At 46.2% G+C, this 20,887-nt stretch overlaps 1 protein-coding gene across 2 annotated transcripts in view; it reads right to left on the reverse strand.

The window, feature by feature from the left end:
* SLC22A16 (solute carrier family 22 member 16) overlaps positions 1-20,547 on the reverse strand; it is a 52,663-nt gene extending 32,116 nt beyond the window's left edge. For both annotated transcript variants that reach the window (XM_038397707.2, XM_043510821.1), the window contains exon 1: positions 20,386-20,547. In XM_038397707.2, coding sequence (XP_038253635.1) covers positions 20,386-20,435 — 50 coding nt within the window. In that variant the 5' untranslated portion in view covers positions 20,436-20,547. The remainder of the gene's footprint in view (positions 1-20,385) is intronic.
* Positions 20,548-20,887: the final 340 nt, after the last annotated feature.

Here is a 20,887-nt window from a genome sequence, read left to right on the forward strand (position 1 = left end):
CTATGCTAAGCTGGGGAAGACGCTTAAGGAAATTGAGGCTCAGGTGATCTTTAGCGGGATCCTTCCTGTTCCTAGAGAAGGGCAACAAAGGTGTGACAAGGTTATGACTGTCAACAGATGGCTTAGACAGTGGTGCTATAAGGAGGGCTTTGGGATGTATGGCCACTGGGAGGCATTCACGGACAGAGGACAGTTCTCTTGGGATGGACTTCATCTGAGTAGGGAAGGAAATAGATTTCTAGGATCGAGGTTGGCACAACTGATAAAGAGAGCTTTAAACTAGGAATTAGGGGGAGATGGATGGGAGATGTCCAGGAAATCTCCATGCCAGATTTTAGCATTGAGAGGGAAGATGACGAAGTAAGAAAGGATACAGCCGTGGGTAGGAGAATGTATATAAGGAGCGAGGGCGGTGTGGATACTAGTCTAATAGGTTACACTGGCTGTAGAATGACTGTGCCTAATAGGGTACAAAATGTGAGCGAGGCCAAACAGCAAAAATTAAGATGTTTATACACCAATGCGAGGAGCCTAGGTAACAAAATGGAGGAACCAGAGCTACTGGTGCAGGAAGTGAAACCAGATATTATAGGGATAACAGAAACATGGTGGAATAGTAGTCATGACTGGACTACAGGTATTGAAGGGTATGTGCTGTTTAGGAAAGACAGAAATAAAGGTAAAGGTGGTGGAGTAGCATTGTATATCAATGATGAGGTAGAATGTAAAAAAATAAGAAGCGATGCAATGGATAAGACAGAGTCCGTGTGGGCAAAAATTACATTGGGGAAGAAAACTAGAAAACTATCGCCTCTCCTACGATAGTGCTTGGGGTGTGCTATAGACCTCCGGGATCTAATTTGGATATGGATAGAGCCCTTTTTAATGTCTTTAATAAAGTAAATACTAATGGAAACTGCGTGATCATGGGAGACTTTAACTTCCCAGACATAGACTGGAGGACCAATGCTAGTAATAATAATAGGGCTCAGATTTTCCTAGATGCGATAGCTGATGGATTCCTTCATCAAGTAGTTGCTGAACCGACTAGAGGGGATGCCATTTTAGATTTAATTTTGGTGAGTAGCGAGGACCTCGTAGAAGAAATGGTTGTAGGGGACAATCTTGGCTCAAGTGATCATGAGGTAATTCAGTTCAAACTGAACGGAAGGATTAACAAAAATAAATCTGCAACTAAGGTTTTTGATTTCAAAAGGGCTGACTTTCAAAAATTAAGGAAATTAGTTAGGGAAGTGAATTGGACTGAAGAATTTATGGATCTAAAGGTAGAGGAGGCCTGGGATTACTTTAAATCAAAGCTGCAGAAGCTATCGGAAGCCTGTATCCGAAGAAAGGGGAAAAAATTCATAAGAAGGAGTTGTAGACCAAGCTGGATGAACAAGCATCTTAGAGAGGTGATTAAGAAGAAGCAGAAAGCATACAGGGAGTGGAAGATGGGAGGGATCAGCAAGGAAAGCTACCTAATTGAGGTCAGAACATGTAGGGATAAAGTGAGACGGGCTAAAAGTCGAGTAGAGTTGGACCTTGCAAAGGGAATTAAAACCAATAGTAAAAGGTTCTATAGCCATATAAATAAGAAGAAAACTAAGAAAGAAGAAGTGGGGCCGCTTAACACTGAGGATGGAGTGGAGGTTAAAGATAATCTAGGCATGGCCCAGTATCTAAACAAATACTTTGCCTCAGTCTTTAATAAGGCTAAAGAGATCTTAGGGATAATGGTAGCATGACAAATGGGAATGAGGATATAGAGGTAGATATTACCATATCTGAGGTAGAAGCGAAACTGAAACAGCTTAATGGGACTAAATCGGGGGGCCCAGATAATCTTCATCCAAGAATATTAAAGGAATTGGCACCTGAAATTGCAAGCCCATTAGCAGGAATTTTTAATGAATCTGTAAACTCAGGAGTAGTACCGAATAATTGGAGAATTGCTAATATAGTTCCTATTTTTAAGAAAGGAAAAAAATGTGATCCGGGTAACTACAGGCCAGTTAGTTTGACATCTGTAGTATGCAAGGTCCTGGAAAAAATTTTGAAGGAGAAATTAGGTAAGGACATTGAAGTCAATGGTAAATGGGACAAAATACAACATGGTTTTACAAAAGGTAGATCGTGCCAAACCAACCTAATCTCCTTTTTTGAAAAGGTAACAGATTTTTTAGATAAAGGAAATGCAGTGGATCTAATTTACCTAGATTTCAGTCAGGCATTTGACACCTTGCCACATGGGGAATTATTAGTTAAATTGGAGAAGATGGGGATCAATATGAACATCAAAAGGTGGATAAGGAATTGGTTAAAGGGGAGACTGCAACGGGTCCTACTGAAAGGCGAACTGTCAGGTTGGAGGGAGGTTACCAGTGGAGTTCCTCAGGGATCGGTTTTGGGACCAATCTTATTTAATCTTTTTATTACTGACCTTGGCACAAAAAGTGGGAGTGTGCTAATAAAATTTGCAGATGATACAAAGCTGGGAGGTATTGCCAATTCGGAGAAGGATCGGGATATTATACAGGAGGTTCTGGATGACCTTGTAAACTGGAGTAATAGTAATAGGATGAAATTTAATAGTGAGAAGTGTAAGGTTATGCATTTAGGGATTAATAACAAGAATTTTAGTTATAAGTTGGGGACGCATCAATTAGAAGTAACGGAAGAGGAGAAGGACCTTGGAGTATTGGTTGATCATAGGATGACTATGAGCTGCCAATGTGATATGGCTGTGAAAAAAGCTAATGCGGTTTTGGGATGCATCAGGAGAGGCATTTCCATGAGGGATAAGGAGGTTTTAGTACCATTATACAAGGCACTGGTGAGACCTCACCTAGAATACTGTGTGCAGTTCTGGTCTCCCATGTTTAAAAAGGATGAATTCAAGCTGGAGCAGGTACAGAGAAGGGCTACTAGGATGATCCGAGGAATGGAAAACTTGTCTTATGAAAGGAGACTTAAGGAGCTTGGCTTGTTTAGCCTAACTAAAAGAAGGTTGAGGGGAGATATGATTGCTCTCTATAAATATATCAGAGGGATAAATACAGGAGAGGGAGAGGAATTATTTCAGCTCAGCACCAATGTGGACACAAGAACAAATGGGTATAAACTGGCCACCAGGAAGTTTAGACTTGAAATCAGACGAAGGTTTTTAACCATCAGAGGAGTGAAGTTTTGGAATAGCCTTCCAAAGGAAGCAGTGGGGGCAAAAGATCTATCTGGTTTTAAGATTCTACTTGATAAGTTTATGGAGGAGATGGTATGATGGGATAATGGGATTTTGGTAAGTAATTGATCTTTAAATATTCAGGGTAAATAGGCCAAATCCCCTGAGATGAGATATTAGATGGATGGGATCTGAGTTACCCAGGAAAGAATTTTCTGTAGTATCTGGCTGGTGAATCTTGCCCATATGCTCAGGGTTTAGCTGATTGCCATATTTGGGGTTGGGAAGGAATTTTCCTCCAGGGCAGATTGGAGAGGCCCTGGAGGTTTTTCGCCTTCCTCTGTAGCATGGGGCATGGTTGACTTGAGGGAGGCTTCTCTGCTCCTTGAAGTCTTTAAACCATGATTTAAGGACTTCAATAGCTCAGACATGGGTGAGGTTTTTCATAGGAGTGGGTGGGTGAGATTCTGTGGCCTGCACTGTGCAGGAGATCAGACTAGATGATCAGAATGGTCCCTTCTGACCTTAGTATCTATGAATCTATGGTCAATTAAGTCAATGGGAGCTTTGCATGAGTGAGGATTTAGTATTTGGCCATGCAAAGGCCCTTGGGATTCTGTTCGACAGCCTGCATTAAGAGATGGCAACATTCAAGACTCTTGGTGGCTGACCAAAAGATAGTGGCTGCATAGCTCCATAGTTTAAGCTGACAAAGCAACAGGCACAATGGACTTCTTCCTTCAAACACCTCCTCTTATTTGAACATCCTACATATTTATTGTCAATGCTAGTTTGTACATTCTTCAACAGATTCATGCCAAGTATTTAGATGCTACAAAGAAAGATGATCAGGTCACTGATTGGTATCTCATGAGAGTTTTGTTACTGGATAATCTTTCCTTTAACAAAGTTAATGGACAACCTTGCCTTTAATTATGTTATACATTTTCCAGTTTGTGCATTCACTGCATGAAGCAATCTTTACCTATACACCAGGGGTGGGCAAACTTTTTGGCCCAAGGGCCACAATGGTGTTGCGAAACTGTATGGAGGGGCCGGGTAGGGAAGGTTGTGCCTCCCCACACAGCCTGGCTCCTGCCCCCTATCCGCCCCCTCCCACTTCCCGCCCCGACTGCCCCCCTCAGAGCCCCCAACCCCCCCATTCCTTGTCCCCTGACCGTCCCCTCCTGAGACCCCCTGCCCCGAACCGCCCCCCAGGACCCCACTTCCTATCCAACCCCCCATTCCCCGCCCCCCCAAATCTCTGCCCATCCAACTTCCCCCTGCTCCCTGTCCCCTGACTGATCCCCAGGACCCCCTGCCCCATATCCAACCTCCCGGCCCCCTTACCATGCCGCTCAGAGCAGCATGTCTGGAGCCCCGCCGCCCAAAGCACTGCCCATGCAGCAGCGTGGCTGCGTGGGAGGGGGACAGCAGGGGAGAGGCCAGCGCTAGCCTCCCAGGCCAGGAGCTCAGGTGCCAGGCAGGATGGTCCCGCGGGCCGCATGTGGCCCACGGGCCATAGTTTGCCCACCTCTGCTATAGACATATATCAATTGACTTTTATAATTGATGACACAGTTATTTGTACTAGGCCACCCAAATTATGCAGACTGAGATCACCACTCAGCAGATCAGGGTTACAAATCTTTAGTAAGGAAAAACACCAAAGCAAGCAATGATCACTTACTTACACATGGGAAGCTCACTGGACCACCACCACATACACTTCCAGGACCAGTCAGCTTTAGCTTTAGCTACCCTTTGTTAGGCTGAGTGTGATGAGGCATATCTCCATCCCAATCAGAAGGCTAATGAGCTCCTCTGGGCTCAGTCTCTACCAAACAAACATACCTGCAGAGCCTGCTCCAGCTGGATGAAGAAAGCTGAAAAGGAGATATTGTCACAGGAAGGGGCAGCAACCAGGAGGAAAGCTGCTGTGCCTTAGAAGGAGCTGACTCTTGTGACAGAGTAGCCACCTACAAAGACTTACCAAAACCCAACAAGACCTTTGAAAAGGGGAAAGGCTCAGAAGCTGCATGAGTGTGACCCCCAAGAAAGGCTCTGCATATCATGACTATTTATTTATAATTTTTGTTATCTTTTCTTATGAATATGTATAATTTCCCACCCCATCAGGTCTTTTCCAGCTCTCTAATCGCTTGTATCTTCTGTTGTCCTCACAAACATGATTACTCTAGGTCTCTCCTACACCTACACAACAGTAATCATGATTACTCTGCAATTTCTTAAACATGTGCAACACTGCTTATGCTGAGCTGTTACATATTACCAGAATAGACTCAGGCCTGAATATGCCTTCACTCCCAATGCTGTCCTGCAACACCTGCAACATGATAATCTAACTGATAAGCATTTTTATGTCCGTCAGCTGTTCCATTACAGAGCTTCAGTTGCACACAAGACACTACCTTACTTCTCTGCCCATACCCCTTGGTAAGGCACATGAACAGATTGATAGGTTTTATTAAGGTAGCTCTTTAGTAAAGTCTTATCAATATGTCAAACATGCTGTTAATAAGCATATTTAAAAGCATCTTAAATATGTTCTCTCTCTCTCTCATTACATATAATGACTGAACTTCACCTTTTATTTCTTTATAACTTGGCTTGGCAAGAATAATTTTTTTTGTAGTTTTGACAGAGAACAATTTTTTATTTTTAAGCATTATTTTTCAATTTTTATCTATTTTAACAAAGTTCCTCCTCTACTTTGGTGGGTCTTCCACTTATTGGCGGATTTGCTCGCCTTGGAGCTTCACAGCAGCCCTCAGTTTGGCCATTTTCAGGAACCACAGTCCAGGTCAGCTCCTCCTGTGTCTGACCAGGAGTTGGGAGGATTTGGGGGGAACCCGGGCCCGCCCTCTACTGCGGGTTCCAGCCCAGGGCCCTGTGGAATACAGCTGTCTAGAGTGCCTCCTGGAACAGCTGTGCGACAGCTACAATTCCCTGGGCTACTTCCCCATGGCCTCCTCCCAACACCTTCTTTATCCTCACCATAGGACCTTCCTCCTGGTGTCTGATAATGCTTGTACTCCTCAGTCCTCCAACAGTATGCGCTCTCACCCTCAGCTCTTAGCGCCTCTTGCTCCCAGCTCCTTACACGTGCACCACAAACTGAAGTGAGCTCCTTTTTAACCCAGGTGCCCTGATTAGCCTGCCTTAATTGACTCTAGCAGCTTCTTGATTGGCTGCAGGTGTTCTAATCTGCCTGTCTGTCTTAATTGTCTCCAGAAGGTTCCTGATTGTTCTTCCCTTTTACCTTACCCAGGGAAAAGGGACCTACTTAACCTGGGGCTAATATAGCTGCCTTCTATTACTCTCCTGTAGCCATCTGGCCTGACCCCATCACATATCCCGCCCCCCCCCCCACTCAACACTACAGGGTTGGGCAACTTGGGATGTCAGTCAGTGTACTCGTGACAAGCCATCTGCATTGCCGTGGTGGCTTCCAGCCCGGTGTTGTATGGTCAATTGGAAAGGTTGTAGGGACAGGAACCATCTGGTCACCCTTGCGTTCTTCTCTTTATTTCGCTGCATCCACTGGAGGGGTGCATAGAATCATAGAATATCAGGGTTGGAAGGGACCCCAGAAGGTCATCTAGTCCAACCCCCTGCTCAAAGCAGGACCAAGTCCCAGTTAAATCATCCTAGCCAGGGCTTGGTCAAGCCTGACCTTAAAAACCTCTAAGGTAGGAGATTCTACCACCTCCCTAGGTAACGCATTCCAGTGTTTCACCACCCTCTTAGTGAAAAAGTTTTTCCTAATATCCAATCTAAACCTCCCCCATTGCAACTTGAGACCATTACTCCTCGTTCTGTCATCTGCTACCATTGAGAACAGTCTAGAGCCATCCTCTTTGAAACCCCCTTTCAGGTAGTTGAAAGCAGCTATCAAATCCCCCCTCATTCTTCTCTTCTGCAGACTAAACAATCCCAGCTCCCTCAGCCTCTCCTCATAAGTCATGTGCTCTAGACCCCTAATCATTTTTGTTGCCCTTCGCTGTACTCTTTCCAATTTATCCACATCCTTCTTGTAGTGTGGGGCCCAAAACTGGACACAGTACTCCAGATGAGGCCTCACCAGTGTCGAATAGAGGGGAACGATCACGTCCCTCGATCTGCTCGCTATGCCCCTACTTATACATCCCAAAATGCCATTGGCCTTCTTGGCAACAAGGGCACACTGCTGACTCATATCCAGCTTCTCGTCCACTGTCACCCCTAGGTCCTTTTCCGCAGAACTGCTGCCGAGCCATTCGGTCCCTAGTCTGTAGCGGTGCATTGGATTCTTCCATCCTAAGTGCAGGACCCTGCACTTATCCTTATTGAACCTCATTAGATTTCTTTTGGCCCAATCTTCCAATTTGTCTAGGTCCTTCTGTATCCTATCCCTCCCCTCCAGCGTATCTACCACTCCTCCCAGTTTAGTATCATCCGCAAATTTGCTGAGAGTGCAATCCACACCATCCTCCAGATCATTTATGAAGATATTGAACAAAACGGGCCCCAGGACCGACCCCTGGGGCACTCCACTTGACACCGGCTGCCAACTAGACATGGAGCCATTGATCACTACCCGTTGAGCCCGACAATCTAGCCAGCTTTCTACCCACCTTATAGTGCATTCATCCAGCCCATACTTCCTTAACTTGCTGACAAGAATGCTGTGGGAGACCGTGTCAAAAGCTTTGCTAAAGTCAAGAAACAATACATCCACTGCTTTCCCTTCATCCACAGAACCAGTAATCTCATCATAAAAGGCGATTAGATTAGTCAGGCATGACCTTCCCTTGGTGAATCCATGCTGACTGTTCCTGATCACTTTCCTCTCCTCTAAGTGCTTCATGGTCAGTCACAAGAGTAAACCGTCGTCCCAGAAGGTAATAACGTAGTGTTTCCATGGCCCATTTCACAGCTAGGCACTCTCTTTCAACCACAGCATATTTCTGCTCTCTCGGGAGGAGTTTCCTGCTGAGGTAGGGGATTGGGTGTTCTTCATCTCCGACCATCTGTGATAGGACAGCTCCCAATCCTACTTCAGATGCATCTGTTTGTAAAATGAATTCTTTGTTGAAGTCTGGGGCTATAAGGACAGGGTTACTGCAGAGGGCTGCCTGGAGATCCATGAATGCTTTCTCTGCGGCATCTGTCCACTTCATCATGTCTGGACCCGGGCTTTTATCAGGTCTGTCAGGGGACTCGCTCTGGTAGCAAAATGGGGAATAAATCGTCGGTAGTACCCCACCACACCCAGGAATGCTCGGACTTGCTTTTTCCGATTCGGCCAGGGCCAATTTTGGATAGCCTCTAGTTTGTTTAGTTGGGGCTTGAGCATGCCCCTTCCTACAATGTAGCCAAGGTATTTAGCCTCGGCTAGCCCTATAGCACACTTGGCTGGGTTGGCTGTGAGGCCAGCCTGTCTTAGCATATCCAGAACTGCTTCCACCTTTCCTAAGTGGGTTCCCAGTTGGGGGTGCGAATAATCACATCATCCAAGTATGCCACTGTATAACTGGTATGGGGCCGTAGGAGCTTGTCCATAAGATGCTGGAAGGTGGAAAGTGCCCCATGCAGTCCAAAAAGAAGAACAATATATTGAAACAGACCCTCTGGTATAGAGAATGCCGTCTTTTCTTTCGCATCTTTGGCAAGCGGAATCTGCCAGTATCCCTATATGCCAGGTGGTCAACTAACTCATCCATCTGCGGATGATAAATTGAAGTTCTCAGGGTATGTATATGAAGCAGCGTACAGAGGTCCTTCATTATCTTAGACATAAATGGGGTACCTTGGTCTATTAATATCTCCTTTGGTAGCCCCACTTGGCAAAGATCCCCACCAACTCGTTAGCTATCGTTTTAGAAGCCATGTTCCGTAGGGGGACGGCTTCTGGGTAGCGAGTGGCATAATCCAGAATGACAAGTATATATTGGTGGCCCCGGGCTGTCTTCTCCAGGGGTCCCACTAGATTGATGGCTATTCGCTCGAAGGGGACCTCTATGATGGGAAGGGGTACTAAAGGTGCCCTCAAGTGGGGACGGGGACTGTGCAGCTGACACTCCGGGCAGGACGCATAGTACATCCGCACTTCTTCATGTACTCCGGGCCAGAAGAATCGTCGCAGGACCCGTGCCAAGGTCTTCTCTACCCCCAAATGCCCCCCAAAAAGATGACAATGGGCCAGACTTAATACAGCATTCTGGTGTTTTTGAGGTACTAGGATCTGCTTTACCTTCTGCCCCTGTACTGGTGCAACACAGTATAAGAAAGATTCTTTTTCATTATGAAGTAGGGTCCTGGTCCCTGGGTTTTCTCTTCCACAGGAACCCCATCTATTTCGGTCGCCTCCTTCCTAATGTTGTCATATCTTGGGTCTTCAGCCTGGTCCCATCCAAAATTTCCTCTCCTGGTGCTAATCTGCCCGAGATCTAGGGGGCCAGTCTCTGTTGCCTCTACTGGTTCAGAGGTGTTACGGTGTGGGTCAGACTCAGGTGCTTCTCCCTCCTTTTCAGCTGCTCGGGTCCGCCTACCTACGAGAGCGACCCTCTGACTTTGGGCCAGTATTCGGGCTCCCAAGGCCTTAGCTGCCCTTCTTTCCCTTTTCGTCTTTCTACCCTGTCTGGGAGTGGAGAACAAATCTGGGGCTATTTCAGAGAAAGTTGGGGATTAACAGTCTACTGTGGATGCCTCACGAAGCCTTCAGGACTTCCCCCTTTCTCCAATTCCCCTACTGGGAGTAAGTCTTCAAACACTAGAAAGTCCCCCACTATGAGCACCGGGTATGGGAGTTTAGGGACTACACCTGCTGATACCTCAGTATTGTTCCCCTGAATCTCTATTTTTACTGGGATGGTGGGATAATAACCAACTGTCCCATGGACGCATGTTATCCCCATACGCTTAGCCCACAGCAGCTGACTATGCTTCATGAGCTTCCCCAAGACAAGCGAGATAGCACTCCCTGAATCAACCAGTGCTGTGGTCTCTACCCCATTTAGCTTCACTGGTCTGGTGTACATATGTAGGGTTAGTGAGACCCCCACAAGGTGGATTAGGGAGCATGGGTCTGCCCAGTTCCCCAGGTTACAATGCATAGGCTCCTCAGCATTGGGACACTGTGCAACAATGTGTCCCCACTCCCCGCAGGTGTAACATCTATATGGAGCCCTAAGTGTTCCCCAGTCTCTTGGTTTGGGTAGTCTAACATCACGATCCTCTTCCCCCTCAGTGCTCCGACTCTTTGTGGCTTCTGGTGGGCCTTCAGCCCCTCTCTTTTTCCACCTGGGTTCTCCTGGTGGCCCAGTCACCCGAGCTCTAGGGCTTGGTGCTGCTAGTTTAACCCAGGGTGCTTCTTCCTTAACTGGTCAGGTCAGCTCCCTCGCCATCCTTCACCTTTCTACCAGCATGACAACCTCATCGTAGGTGGAGGGTTCATTCTGGCTTACCCAAGCACGAAGGTCTGGCGGTAGTCCTCTCCTGTACCGGTCGATGACCAGAACCTCTAGTATCTCCTCCGGACTCTGGGACTCAGTTCGTAACCACTTTCGTACGAGATGGATGAGGTCATATAATTGGGACCACGGGGTTTTGTTTTCCTGGTACCTCCACTCATGATATTGCTGGGCCTGCACTGCGGTCGTTACCCCAGATCTGGCCAGGATCTCTGCTTTCAGCTGGGGGTAGTCTGCCGCAGCCTCTTCAGGCAAATCATAGTAGGCCTTCTGGGCCTCCCCACACAGGAATGGAGCAAGGATGCCAGACCACTGTTCTCGGGCCCAAGCCTCCCGCAAAGCAGTCCTCTCAAAGGCCAGGAGGTATGCCTCTACATCATCCTCCTGCATCATTTTCTGCAGCCAATTGCTGGCCCGCATGATCTGCGTCCCACCATGGCCACGGTTCAGCTCTGTAAGGGCCTTCACCTGGTTCACCAGTTCACACAACATAGCCCAGTCTTGAGCAGCGTGGTCCATCAGCAGGTGATTAGTCTCTTGCTGCAGCCACACTGCCTCCTGTTGGGCGGCTTCCTGGACACGGGTAGCCTCCTGCTGGGCAGCCATGGCTTGTATCAGTGCCCGCACTACCTCCTCCATTGTGGTGAAAAAAAATAGACCCTCTCCCTCCCCCCCGCCAAACACCCTTCTTCTTCCGCTGTGCTGTGCACACCAGATCCCACTTCTGACACCAGCTGTGACAAAGTTCCTCCTCTACCTTGGTGGGTCTTGCGCTTATTGGCGGATTTGCTCACCTTGGAGCTTCACAGCAGCTCTCAGTTTGGCCGTTTTTGTGAACCCACAGTCCAGGTCAACTCCTCCTGTGTCTGACCAGGAGTTGGGAGGTTTGGGGGGAACCCGGGCCCGCCCTCTACTGCGGGTTCCAGCCCAGGGCCCTGTGGAATACAGCTGTCTAGAGTGCCTCCTGGAACAGCTGTGCGACAGCTACAATTCCCTGGGCTACTTCCCCATGGCCTCCTCCCAACACCTTCTTTATCCTCACCATAGGATCTTCCTCCTGGTGTCTGATAATGCTTGTACTCCTCAGTCCTCCAACAGTATGCGTTCTCACCCTTAGCTCCTAGTGCCTCTTGCTCCCAGCTCCATACACAGGCACCACAAAATGAAGTGAGCTCCTTTTTAAACCCAGGTGCCCTGATTAGCCTGCCTTAATTGATTCTAGCAGCTTCTTGATTGGCTGCAGGTGTTCTAATCTGCCTGTCTGTCTTAATTGTCTCCAGAAGGTTCCTGATTGTTCTGGAACCTTCCCTGTTACCTTATCCAGGGAAAAGGGACCTACTTAACCTGGGGCTAATATAGCTGCCTTCTATTACTCTTCTGTAGCCATCTGGCCCGACCCTGTCACGTTATTTTAATTTTCTCAGTTGTGCAAAATTATGGGTTTTAAGCATTTTTTCCTAATTTTATCTATTTCAAATTTCACAGTTATGGGAAAATAAGGGAGGATGGGCTTAGGGCAGTGCTGAAAGTGAGACTACAGGGGGCTCCCAGTGTGGTCAAGGGGCCCAAGACACCTGGGTGCAAGTGTGGGGTAGACTGTAGTGCTGGCCCAGTGGTGCAGAGACCCCCAGCCAGGGCTGCAGTGCGGAGGACCAGCCACTGGCCACATCACTGCTGAATGGCTCATGCCCAGAGACAGACCTTTTACTCCTGGCCAGTGGGTGAATGAGGGCAATGACAGCAGGGCTGCAGAGGGCTCACTGTGCAGCCGGTGACATTGGATTCTGGGGGGGGGGCACTATACGCGAGGGAGGCTGTACATATTGACTGTTATCGATGCATTTGTTTTTGTCTATTTCTGTGTGTCTGGTGAAAGTGACATTTACAGATGTCTAACGATTTCACTCAAATCCTGCCAAGACTATTTATAACACACCTGCTCTGTAACTGTTAGAGCTAAAACAAAATAAAAAAGGGGAAAAATATCAAACATAAAACCAAAAGCCAAATATTCAATGGCACACATTAAATATCTAACATGCACTTGATAAACTTGAAAATCATTATGAAATAATTTTATATCTTACACTACTAATATGCAAGCAACCACAAAAGACTCTAATACTTCACAAAGGCAGAGCTGGAATCAGTCCCGTTTCATCATAAATTGTTAATTTGTCCACTTCTCTCTCTTCTAGGGATAACACATCTTGAGAATATTTGTATGTAATTTAATAAAGGAAACTGCACAGCTTTAAAGTTCTTCCATTTGTTTTTAAATTAATAGAACCAGTGCTCTATTTCCAACATCCACTATGCACAAGAACTACATTTTCACAACCATTTGCTACTTCTGTATTATCTATTTCTAGATATTATTTCTTGCAGGGAGAACTACTACTACTTTTGGTAACACTATTTTCTATCATTATGTTTGTATTTTGGAGCACATCCCAATTCCACATTTTCTGTTCCCTTTACATTGTACTAGTTTCACCAACACAGTGTATGAGGCAATCATGCCCATAAACTGAAAGGAGTCTAACAGAATAGGAGTTTATATTGTGTTTCCATCAAATTACAGGCATAAGGAACTCTTTTAGGTGTACAATATTATTTAGTTTCATTCTTCTTTTCTATTTGGTTAGCATAATGCTTTTTCTATTTATCTTTATGGCTTATTTTATTATTTTTGTTCAAACTATGTAAGCTTTAATAAATTCTCTTTGCAACTTTTTTCCACTGAGAACCCTGAAACAGAACTAAGTCCATGATGCCTTGAGTTATTTTTTTTTTCTATTGGAAATCTATGCATCTGGAAATATAGGCATAAAGGAAAATTATGAAGACTCCCAACTCCCTTCTGTTTGATATTGGACAGTGATATAAATTCTCTATTCTAAAATAAGTTATAATATAGCAATCCATTTTCTGTAAGAACATTTTCCCAATTACTTATGCCTTAGTATTGCCATAATTAAAGACTGCCCCTTAAGAATACGCTCCTTATTCTTTGTCCATAGTATAGCAAAAGGGAGATTTGGTTTTAGTCAAATCAATCTCCATTTGGATCTAGGGTAAATTATTTTTATTTTTATTTCAGTCTGCTATTCTGAACTTTGTCCAATAATACTGTTTATAGTTTGGAAATCCAGTTCCTCCCTGCATGGAAGAGAACTGTAAAATTTTCCTTTTGACTTGAGGGTTCTTAAAGGTCCATAAAACCCTACTTCAATTTTTTTTCTAATTTTTCCAAGATTATCTTTGGTATTTTTACTAGGAACATGTAAAAATAGTTCTGATGGATTGGGTCACAGAGATCCCCTTGGGACTGCCATCTGATACTGCTGAGACTATCTCTGAGCCTGTTTTCCCTGCCAACTTGGGACTTCAGTGCCCTGTCTTTTGGAGCCAGATATGCTAATCTGCTGCAACACAGACCCAGGGTCTGACTCACGCCCCCAAAGCTACAGACTTAACTGAAAACAGCTTAGAAAGGACTCCTGTCTCTAGCACCCAGATACGTAGTTCCCAATGGTATCCAAACCCCAAATAAATCTGTTTTACTCTGTATAAAGCTTATACAGGGTAAACTCAAATTGTCCGCCCTCTATAACACTGATAGAGATATACACAGCTGTTTGCTCCCCCAGGTATTAATCACTTACTCTGGGTTTATCAATAAACAAAAGTGATTTTATTAAGTATAAAAAGTAGGATTTAAGTGGTTTCAAGTAATAACAGACAGAACAAAGAAAGTTACCAAGCAAAATAAAACAAAACACGCAAGTCTAAGCTTAATACTTTAAGAAACTGATTACAGATAAAAATCTTACCCTCAGAGATGTTCCAATAAGCTTCTTTCACAGACTGGACTCCTTCCTCATTTGGCCCAATCCTCTCCTCTCGTACAGTCCTGTTCCAGCTCAGGTGGTAGCTAGGGGATTTCCCATGACTGCAGCCTCCTTTGTTCTGTTCCACCCCCTTTTATAGCTTTGGCACAAGGTGGGAATCTTTTGTCTCTCTGGGTTCCCACCCCTCCTTCTAAGTGGAAAAGCACCAAGTTTAAGATGAATTCCAGTACCAGGTGACATGGTCACATGTCCTGTGAGACCCCAAGCCTTCTTTCTTCCTGGCCTGACTCACAGATAGGCTTGCAAGAAAATGGAGCCATTTACACAAGTTGTCCTAGTTGATGGGAGCCATCAAGATTCCAAACACCATTAATGGCCCATACTTTGCATAATATACAGAGTTATATTTCATATTTCTAGTTTCAGATACAAGAATGATACATTTATACAAATAGGATGACCAAACTCAGATTATAAGCTTGTAATGATACCTTACAAGAGACCTTTTGGATGAAACATATTCCAGTTACATTACATATTTCTTTATTAAAGGAGCCCTTTATTATAATAATATATTATATTTTGGGGTAAGTATAAAATATTTGTTTTCTAACTGTCAAACCAAATCAATATATAGTTCAAGAAAGCCCTCAGAAAAGGCCACTCAGAGCAAATTTCCATTTCTTTATGCAGGCTGAGGGGATGGAATTTAATGCACATGGTAGATTGTCCAAGTACTATTTTCCAGGGATTAAATATGTCTGGTCTTTCTGAATCTATAAATTGTTTAACTACTGCCTCTAATATTGTTGGCAATACATTGGCAACATTTGTTATATGTACATTGAGAAGGGAAATTGGCCCTTAGACAACTGTTGTTTTTTCCTTCTTGTGTAATGGTGTGGTGATAGCATGCTGCACAAAGAAAAAGAGTACCGGTGGCACCTTAGAGACTAACAAATTTATTAGAGCATAAGCTTTCGTGAGCTACAGCTCACTTCATCGGATGCATTTGCTGCACAGTTTCTGGGAATGTACCCTTCCCTTGTATTTTTGTACAGACCCTGCCCAATAAAATGATTGAGTTATTCTAAAAAGTTTTGTTTTTGCTTTTTTATTAGCAGTCTCGTTCCGGATTTTTTGTTTCAAGCTCCAGACACTGGTTCCTCTAAACTAACTCTATCTTCTTCCAAAAATAAAGGTGTTTTTGTTTTTCTCTAGCTCTTCTGAGCGATTTACAAATTGTGATGCATATAAATTAGTATTCAAATCCTGAAAACTGATATAATAGCTATTGGATTTTTTGTCATACCTTCCTTGGTTTTTAATTAGACAGTAGCTTTCCCATGAACTCTCCTAAGAGGATGAGACAAAATATTATCAGGTTTATTGACCTTTCTAAAGCAGGATCTTTTGATTAGCTTTATTGTGACTTTGTCTCTTTAGTCAGCAGAAAATTGAATTTTCCCCTTACATTTATTAATATTCTGTATTGCTCTTGGCTTTTTGTATCCTTATGTAGAGCAGACATTCTTTTTGTTTCTTCTCTTTCAAGGAAGCCAAGTCACAATTTTTTCTTTATTGCTAGATATTTAAAGCCATCTCCCTAAATTACAGCCTGTTTTCTATCTTCAGATTGTACTGTATCATCTCATTTTACATAGTCCAGAATTTCTCTTTTACTCAATATCACTACCTATGTGTTCTGCACTAGGATATCATATAATATCGAGTTCTTTCCTTGTTTTTTCTCGTTTTTAGTGGATTGTACAATAGCCCCCCTCTAGGGGCATGATCTGAAATAATACTATTGTCTATTCCACCAATACTATAATACTACGGTCTATCCCAAGGTTGTAGCCCTTGGGAGGTCGGCAAGTTTTCCCATGTATGATCCTGCAGTCCATCACAATTTCATCTTGTTTTTATTCAACATTAGATATACTTCCCTGGCTCTTTCTGGAAGGCAGATGAGGTTGATCTCATGATTTGTTCAATTGCAGGCATTTGTACTGAGCTCTTTTTAGTGCTCTATTTCAGTTGCTTGGGTCTATGCAAAAGCAAAGCTTGCATGACTCCTCAATAGCTACCATGCTGTTCATTTAATTTGTGGGTTCAGTGACTTCAGCAATTGTGACAGAGTGCTGGCCAACTGCAGCTGTACCAGCACTCTGATCATTAAATCATCAATTACATTGCTCAGGAGTCATCGCTAAGGCAGGAAAGCTGTGCCTAATTTATAGATTGGAATGGTCTGAGGAGAGCCCCCAAAAGCTAATTATCCCATTACCAAAGAGGGGGGCACAAAGGAGAGAGATTGGCAGGCTCTTCAGTGTCGAAGCCAGGAAAGATCTCAAAGGGGGAAAGACACTTTCAGTCTCTCCCGCTCCTTGGCTAAGTGTGTGCCATTGTAAATACAGAGCTGCACAAGTCTCTAAGGGTGGTGGAAAGGACACTGAAAATAAATTGCATGAGGTGTTTGACCAGAAGGTCTCCGAGCAGTTTGTGGCTAGAAAAGAGACAGGAGCTGGATGATGTCCTGACAGACAAGGGGGGGTTGTCTGGGGTCATAGCCAGCAGGAGGGTTCAGTGGTCTCGACACTGGAGAAGACCCTGCAAAGATTACTGAAACAGCAAGAGGAGAGGCAGAAGACTCTGTAAGGTTTCCAGCACCACCTGGAGAGGCCGACATTGCTTGCTTGGTAGGCAAAGCAGCAAAAGAGTCTGCAGAGCGTCATCAAAGAGCAAGAGAATTGCAGCAACAGTTATTGCAAAGGATAGTGAGTCCCTTGGTAGGGAATGGCAGTTGGGCACAAGGACTGGACCCTGGAAGATGGGCTGCTATGGATGACCCCAATATATTCCTGGGTATCTTTGAGAGGGTGGCTCTGGGTGCAGGGTGCGACAGAGGAGCCTGGGCCCTGCGGCTAGGGAAGGCCAAGTGGCCTAGATGGCACTAAGGGTATGTCTATGCTGCAATGCAAGGCCAAGATTAGTGGGACTTGAGTCACCTGAGCCTGGTTAGCGAACCCAGGGCTTGGGCATCTACACTGATTGTTCACCCTACAGTAAGAATTTTCTAAACCAGGCTCAAGCCTGGGGCTCTGCCATCAATGCTGTAGCACACAGATCTGAGTCAAATCAGACTCCCTAGAGCCTTCCTGAAATGTGGCCGCTCTAGCGCTTTGACTGTGGTGCACTGTGGGAAAACTTGACAGTTCACCTGCCCACTACAGAAAGTTTGAACAGCCTGACAACACATCCTGCTGAGCTGACTTTTTGGTCTGTGTGCTCCCAGCTACCAGAGCCAGCAACGTGGAGGAGGAACTTTTTGAAGAGCTTCTCTTGCTTGCTCTTTCACTCCCATGTCAGGAAATGGGCAGAGCTTCCATGAGGCACTGGTGGACATTGCAGTGGCATTTCCTGACTCACTAAAGGCACCTGACAGAGCTTATGATTAAGCAGGAAAAGGAGGAGAAAGAGGTAGGCGATGACAGAGATGTGGCAGACTTGAACTGGCTGGTGCTGCTCATGACACTCAGTTTAGCTGCTGATGCCCCCCTACTTAGACTGGCGCTTCTGTCACAGGGCCACAAGCACAGATCAGTGGGATCACATGGTCCTGCAGACCTGGGATGACAAGCAGTGGGTCCAGAACTTTCACATGAAGAAAGCTACATTTCTGGACCTTTGTGAGCAACTTGACTCAACCCTCCAGGGTAAAGATACATGCATCAGAGAGGCCCTGCTGGTCCAGAAGCAGGTTGCTATAACAATCTGGAAGCTGTCTACCTCAGACTGCTATTGGTCCATTGCCAACCAGGTTGGGTTTGGAAAATCAACTGGGGGTGAAGTGCTGGTGGAAGTTTCTGAGGCAATCAGGGGTGTGGTTTACCCCACGGTGGCAGACATAAAAATCCATGATGCCAGAGTTTTTCACTGGTCACATACATTCACAGACAGGCTGGGATACTATTCCCACCAAATGATATTGTCATAGATTCATAGATACTAAGGTCAGAAGGGACCATTCTGATCATCTAGTCTGACCTCCTGCACAGCGCAGGCCACAGAATCTAACCCACACACTCCTTCGAAAAATCTCACCTATGTCTGAGCTATTGAAGTCCTCAAATCGTGGTTTAAAGACTTCAAGGAGCAGAGAAGCCTCCCTCAAGTGACATACCCTAAATGGCAGGGGAAGAGAGCAATGGGCGCAGGCAGATATGCCCTGGCTACTGCCTCTGCCTCTCCAGGCAGGGAGAGAGAGAGGACCTGGTACTCTCATGGGGTACCGATTCCTTTTTGCTGCTCTTGGGGGGGAGGAGGAGGATGGGGAGCAGACTCCCCCGCTCCAATCACTGCTCCTGACACCTGCCTCTTCAGGTGGGGATGGGGCCATGGCGCAGGGATGGCCCATGCGTTAGGGCCCCGGATTGCATGAACCTAGTCCTGCACTGTCTTACTCTGTGTTTGCAAACACAACAGGGACCTGAGCCCAGCTGGCCCCACAGGCGCTACTGTAATACTAAGAGTCAGTGAACACTTGGCTGTTCTAGGGGCTTAGGAACCTGTTGGTTTAAAAGGGAGATTCGGGTGCGAGGGACCCACAGGACAAAACCTCAGGCCGGGCTGGTTTTCCAGCACTGCAAAGCCAGATGACCACAGGCAAGCCTCTCTGCCCCCTCTGCAAACAGGGGCTTGGGTACCAGTCAGGTGACTTCCATGACTGCCAGCTTGCAGTACTCATGGCAGGGACGATGCGGCCGCACAGGAGAATCCAGCCCCTTTTGTGCTGGCTCCTGCACCCAAGCAATTTTTCCAAGGGGCCGCAGTAGCGCTGCCCCCCTTGTGCAAAGTGCTTTGAGATCCTCGGCTATTGTGTAATTATCCTAGTGAGCTGGCCCTGGCTCCACTCTGCCAAACCAAAGCCACCCATTCCCTGCAGCAGGGATGAAGGATGAGGAGATTGCCTGAGCCACCAGCCATAAACAGAGTTACTGTCCCCTTTGATATTCTGGGAGACCTCGTGTACCCTCTTTTACTTTTGGCTTATGAAACTGTACCCTCATGTCAGAGGACCTGGCAAAAGAAAGTTTAATTACACTCTCAGCAGATGTAGAATGGTTGTTGAATGTGCTTTTTGTCCTCACCCATAACTATTTCACATTTGGGGACAATGTGTACCTTCAAATCAGCGGCACTGCTATGGGTCCCCACATGGCCCCACAGTATGCCAACATTTTTATGGCTGACTTAGAACAACACTTCCTCAGCTCTTGTCCCCTAATGCCCCTACTCTACTTGTGATATATTGATGACATCTTCATCATCTGGACCCATGGAAAAGAAGCTCTTGAGGAATTCCACCATGATTTCAACAATTTCCATCCCACTATCAACCTCAGCCTGGACCAGTCCACACAAGAGATCCATTTCCTGGACACTACGGTGCTAATAAGCAATGGTCACATAAACACCACCCTATACCGGAAACCTACTGACCGCTATTCCTATGTACGTGCCTCCAGCTTTCATCCAGACCACATCACACGATCCATTGTCTACAGCCAGGTTCTACAATACCACCACATTTGCTCCAACCCCTCAGACAGAGACAAAAAACACCTACAAGCTCTCTATCAAGCATTCGTACAACTACAATACCCACCTGCTGAAGTGACTTGGCATTTCGAAGTGCGCCAGCCCCCAGGGGGGCCAGCAGAGCAGGGACCCGCCACGCTCCCCGTCGCCTGTGGGTCCGGCAGCCGCTGCTTCCTAGGAGCTCCTCCGCTGCCTGGGAGCAGGTTCAGGAAGACTCAGTTTCCCTTGGAAAACACCCGCCCGGCCCCGCAATGGGGTTCCGCCCCACTACCTGCCAAAGTGTCCCACGGAGTCGAAGAGGCGCTCCCACTGCGGAGCCATGGCTGGGGCAGAGAGGCCGCGCTGCTGGACTGACTGCGGGCGCGGGGACACTCATTCTCCCCCCCTGGCCGGCCCCCACCGCTCCTCCGCCCACCAGAGCCTCGTGTCCCGCCCGCCGCTGACTCCTCCCCCTGGTCTGCACCGTCACGCCCGAGACACCCCCGAGCCTGGCCGGACACCAGGAGCTGCCACAGAATTGTATCACTGCCTTCCAGCTGCCCGCTCAAATAATCTCCACAGCCCTGGCCAGATACCCCCGGGGATGGGCGCCCTCTCCACCCCTGAGCTCCATGAGGGGGCCATTGGAGCCCTTGCCAGGCTGTGAGCAACGGTGGGCAGGGACTTTCCATAGTGTGCACAAGGAGGACTTGTGGCACCTTAGAGACTAACCAATTTATTTTGGCATAAGCTTTAGTGGGCTAAAACCCACTTCATGGGATGCATGCAGTGGG

This window comes from Dermochelys coriacea, chromosome 3 (assembly GCF_009764565.3).
Source record: "Dermochelys coriacea isolate rDerCor1 chromosome 3, rDerCor1.pri.v4, whole genome shotgun sequence".
In the NCBI taxonomy this organism is placed as follows: Eukaryota; Metazoa; Chordata; order Testudines; family Dermochelyidae; genus Dermochelys; species Dermochelys coriacea.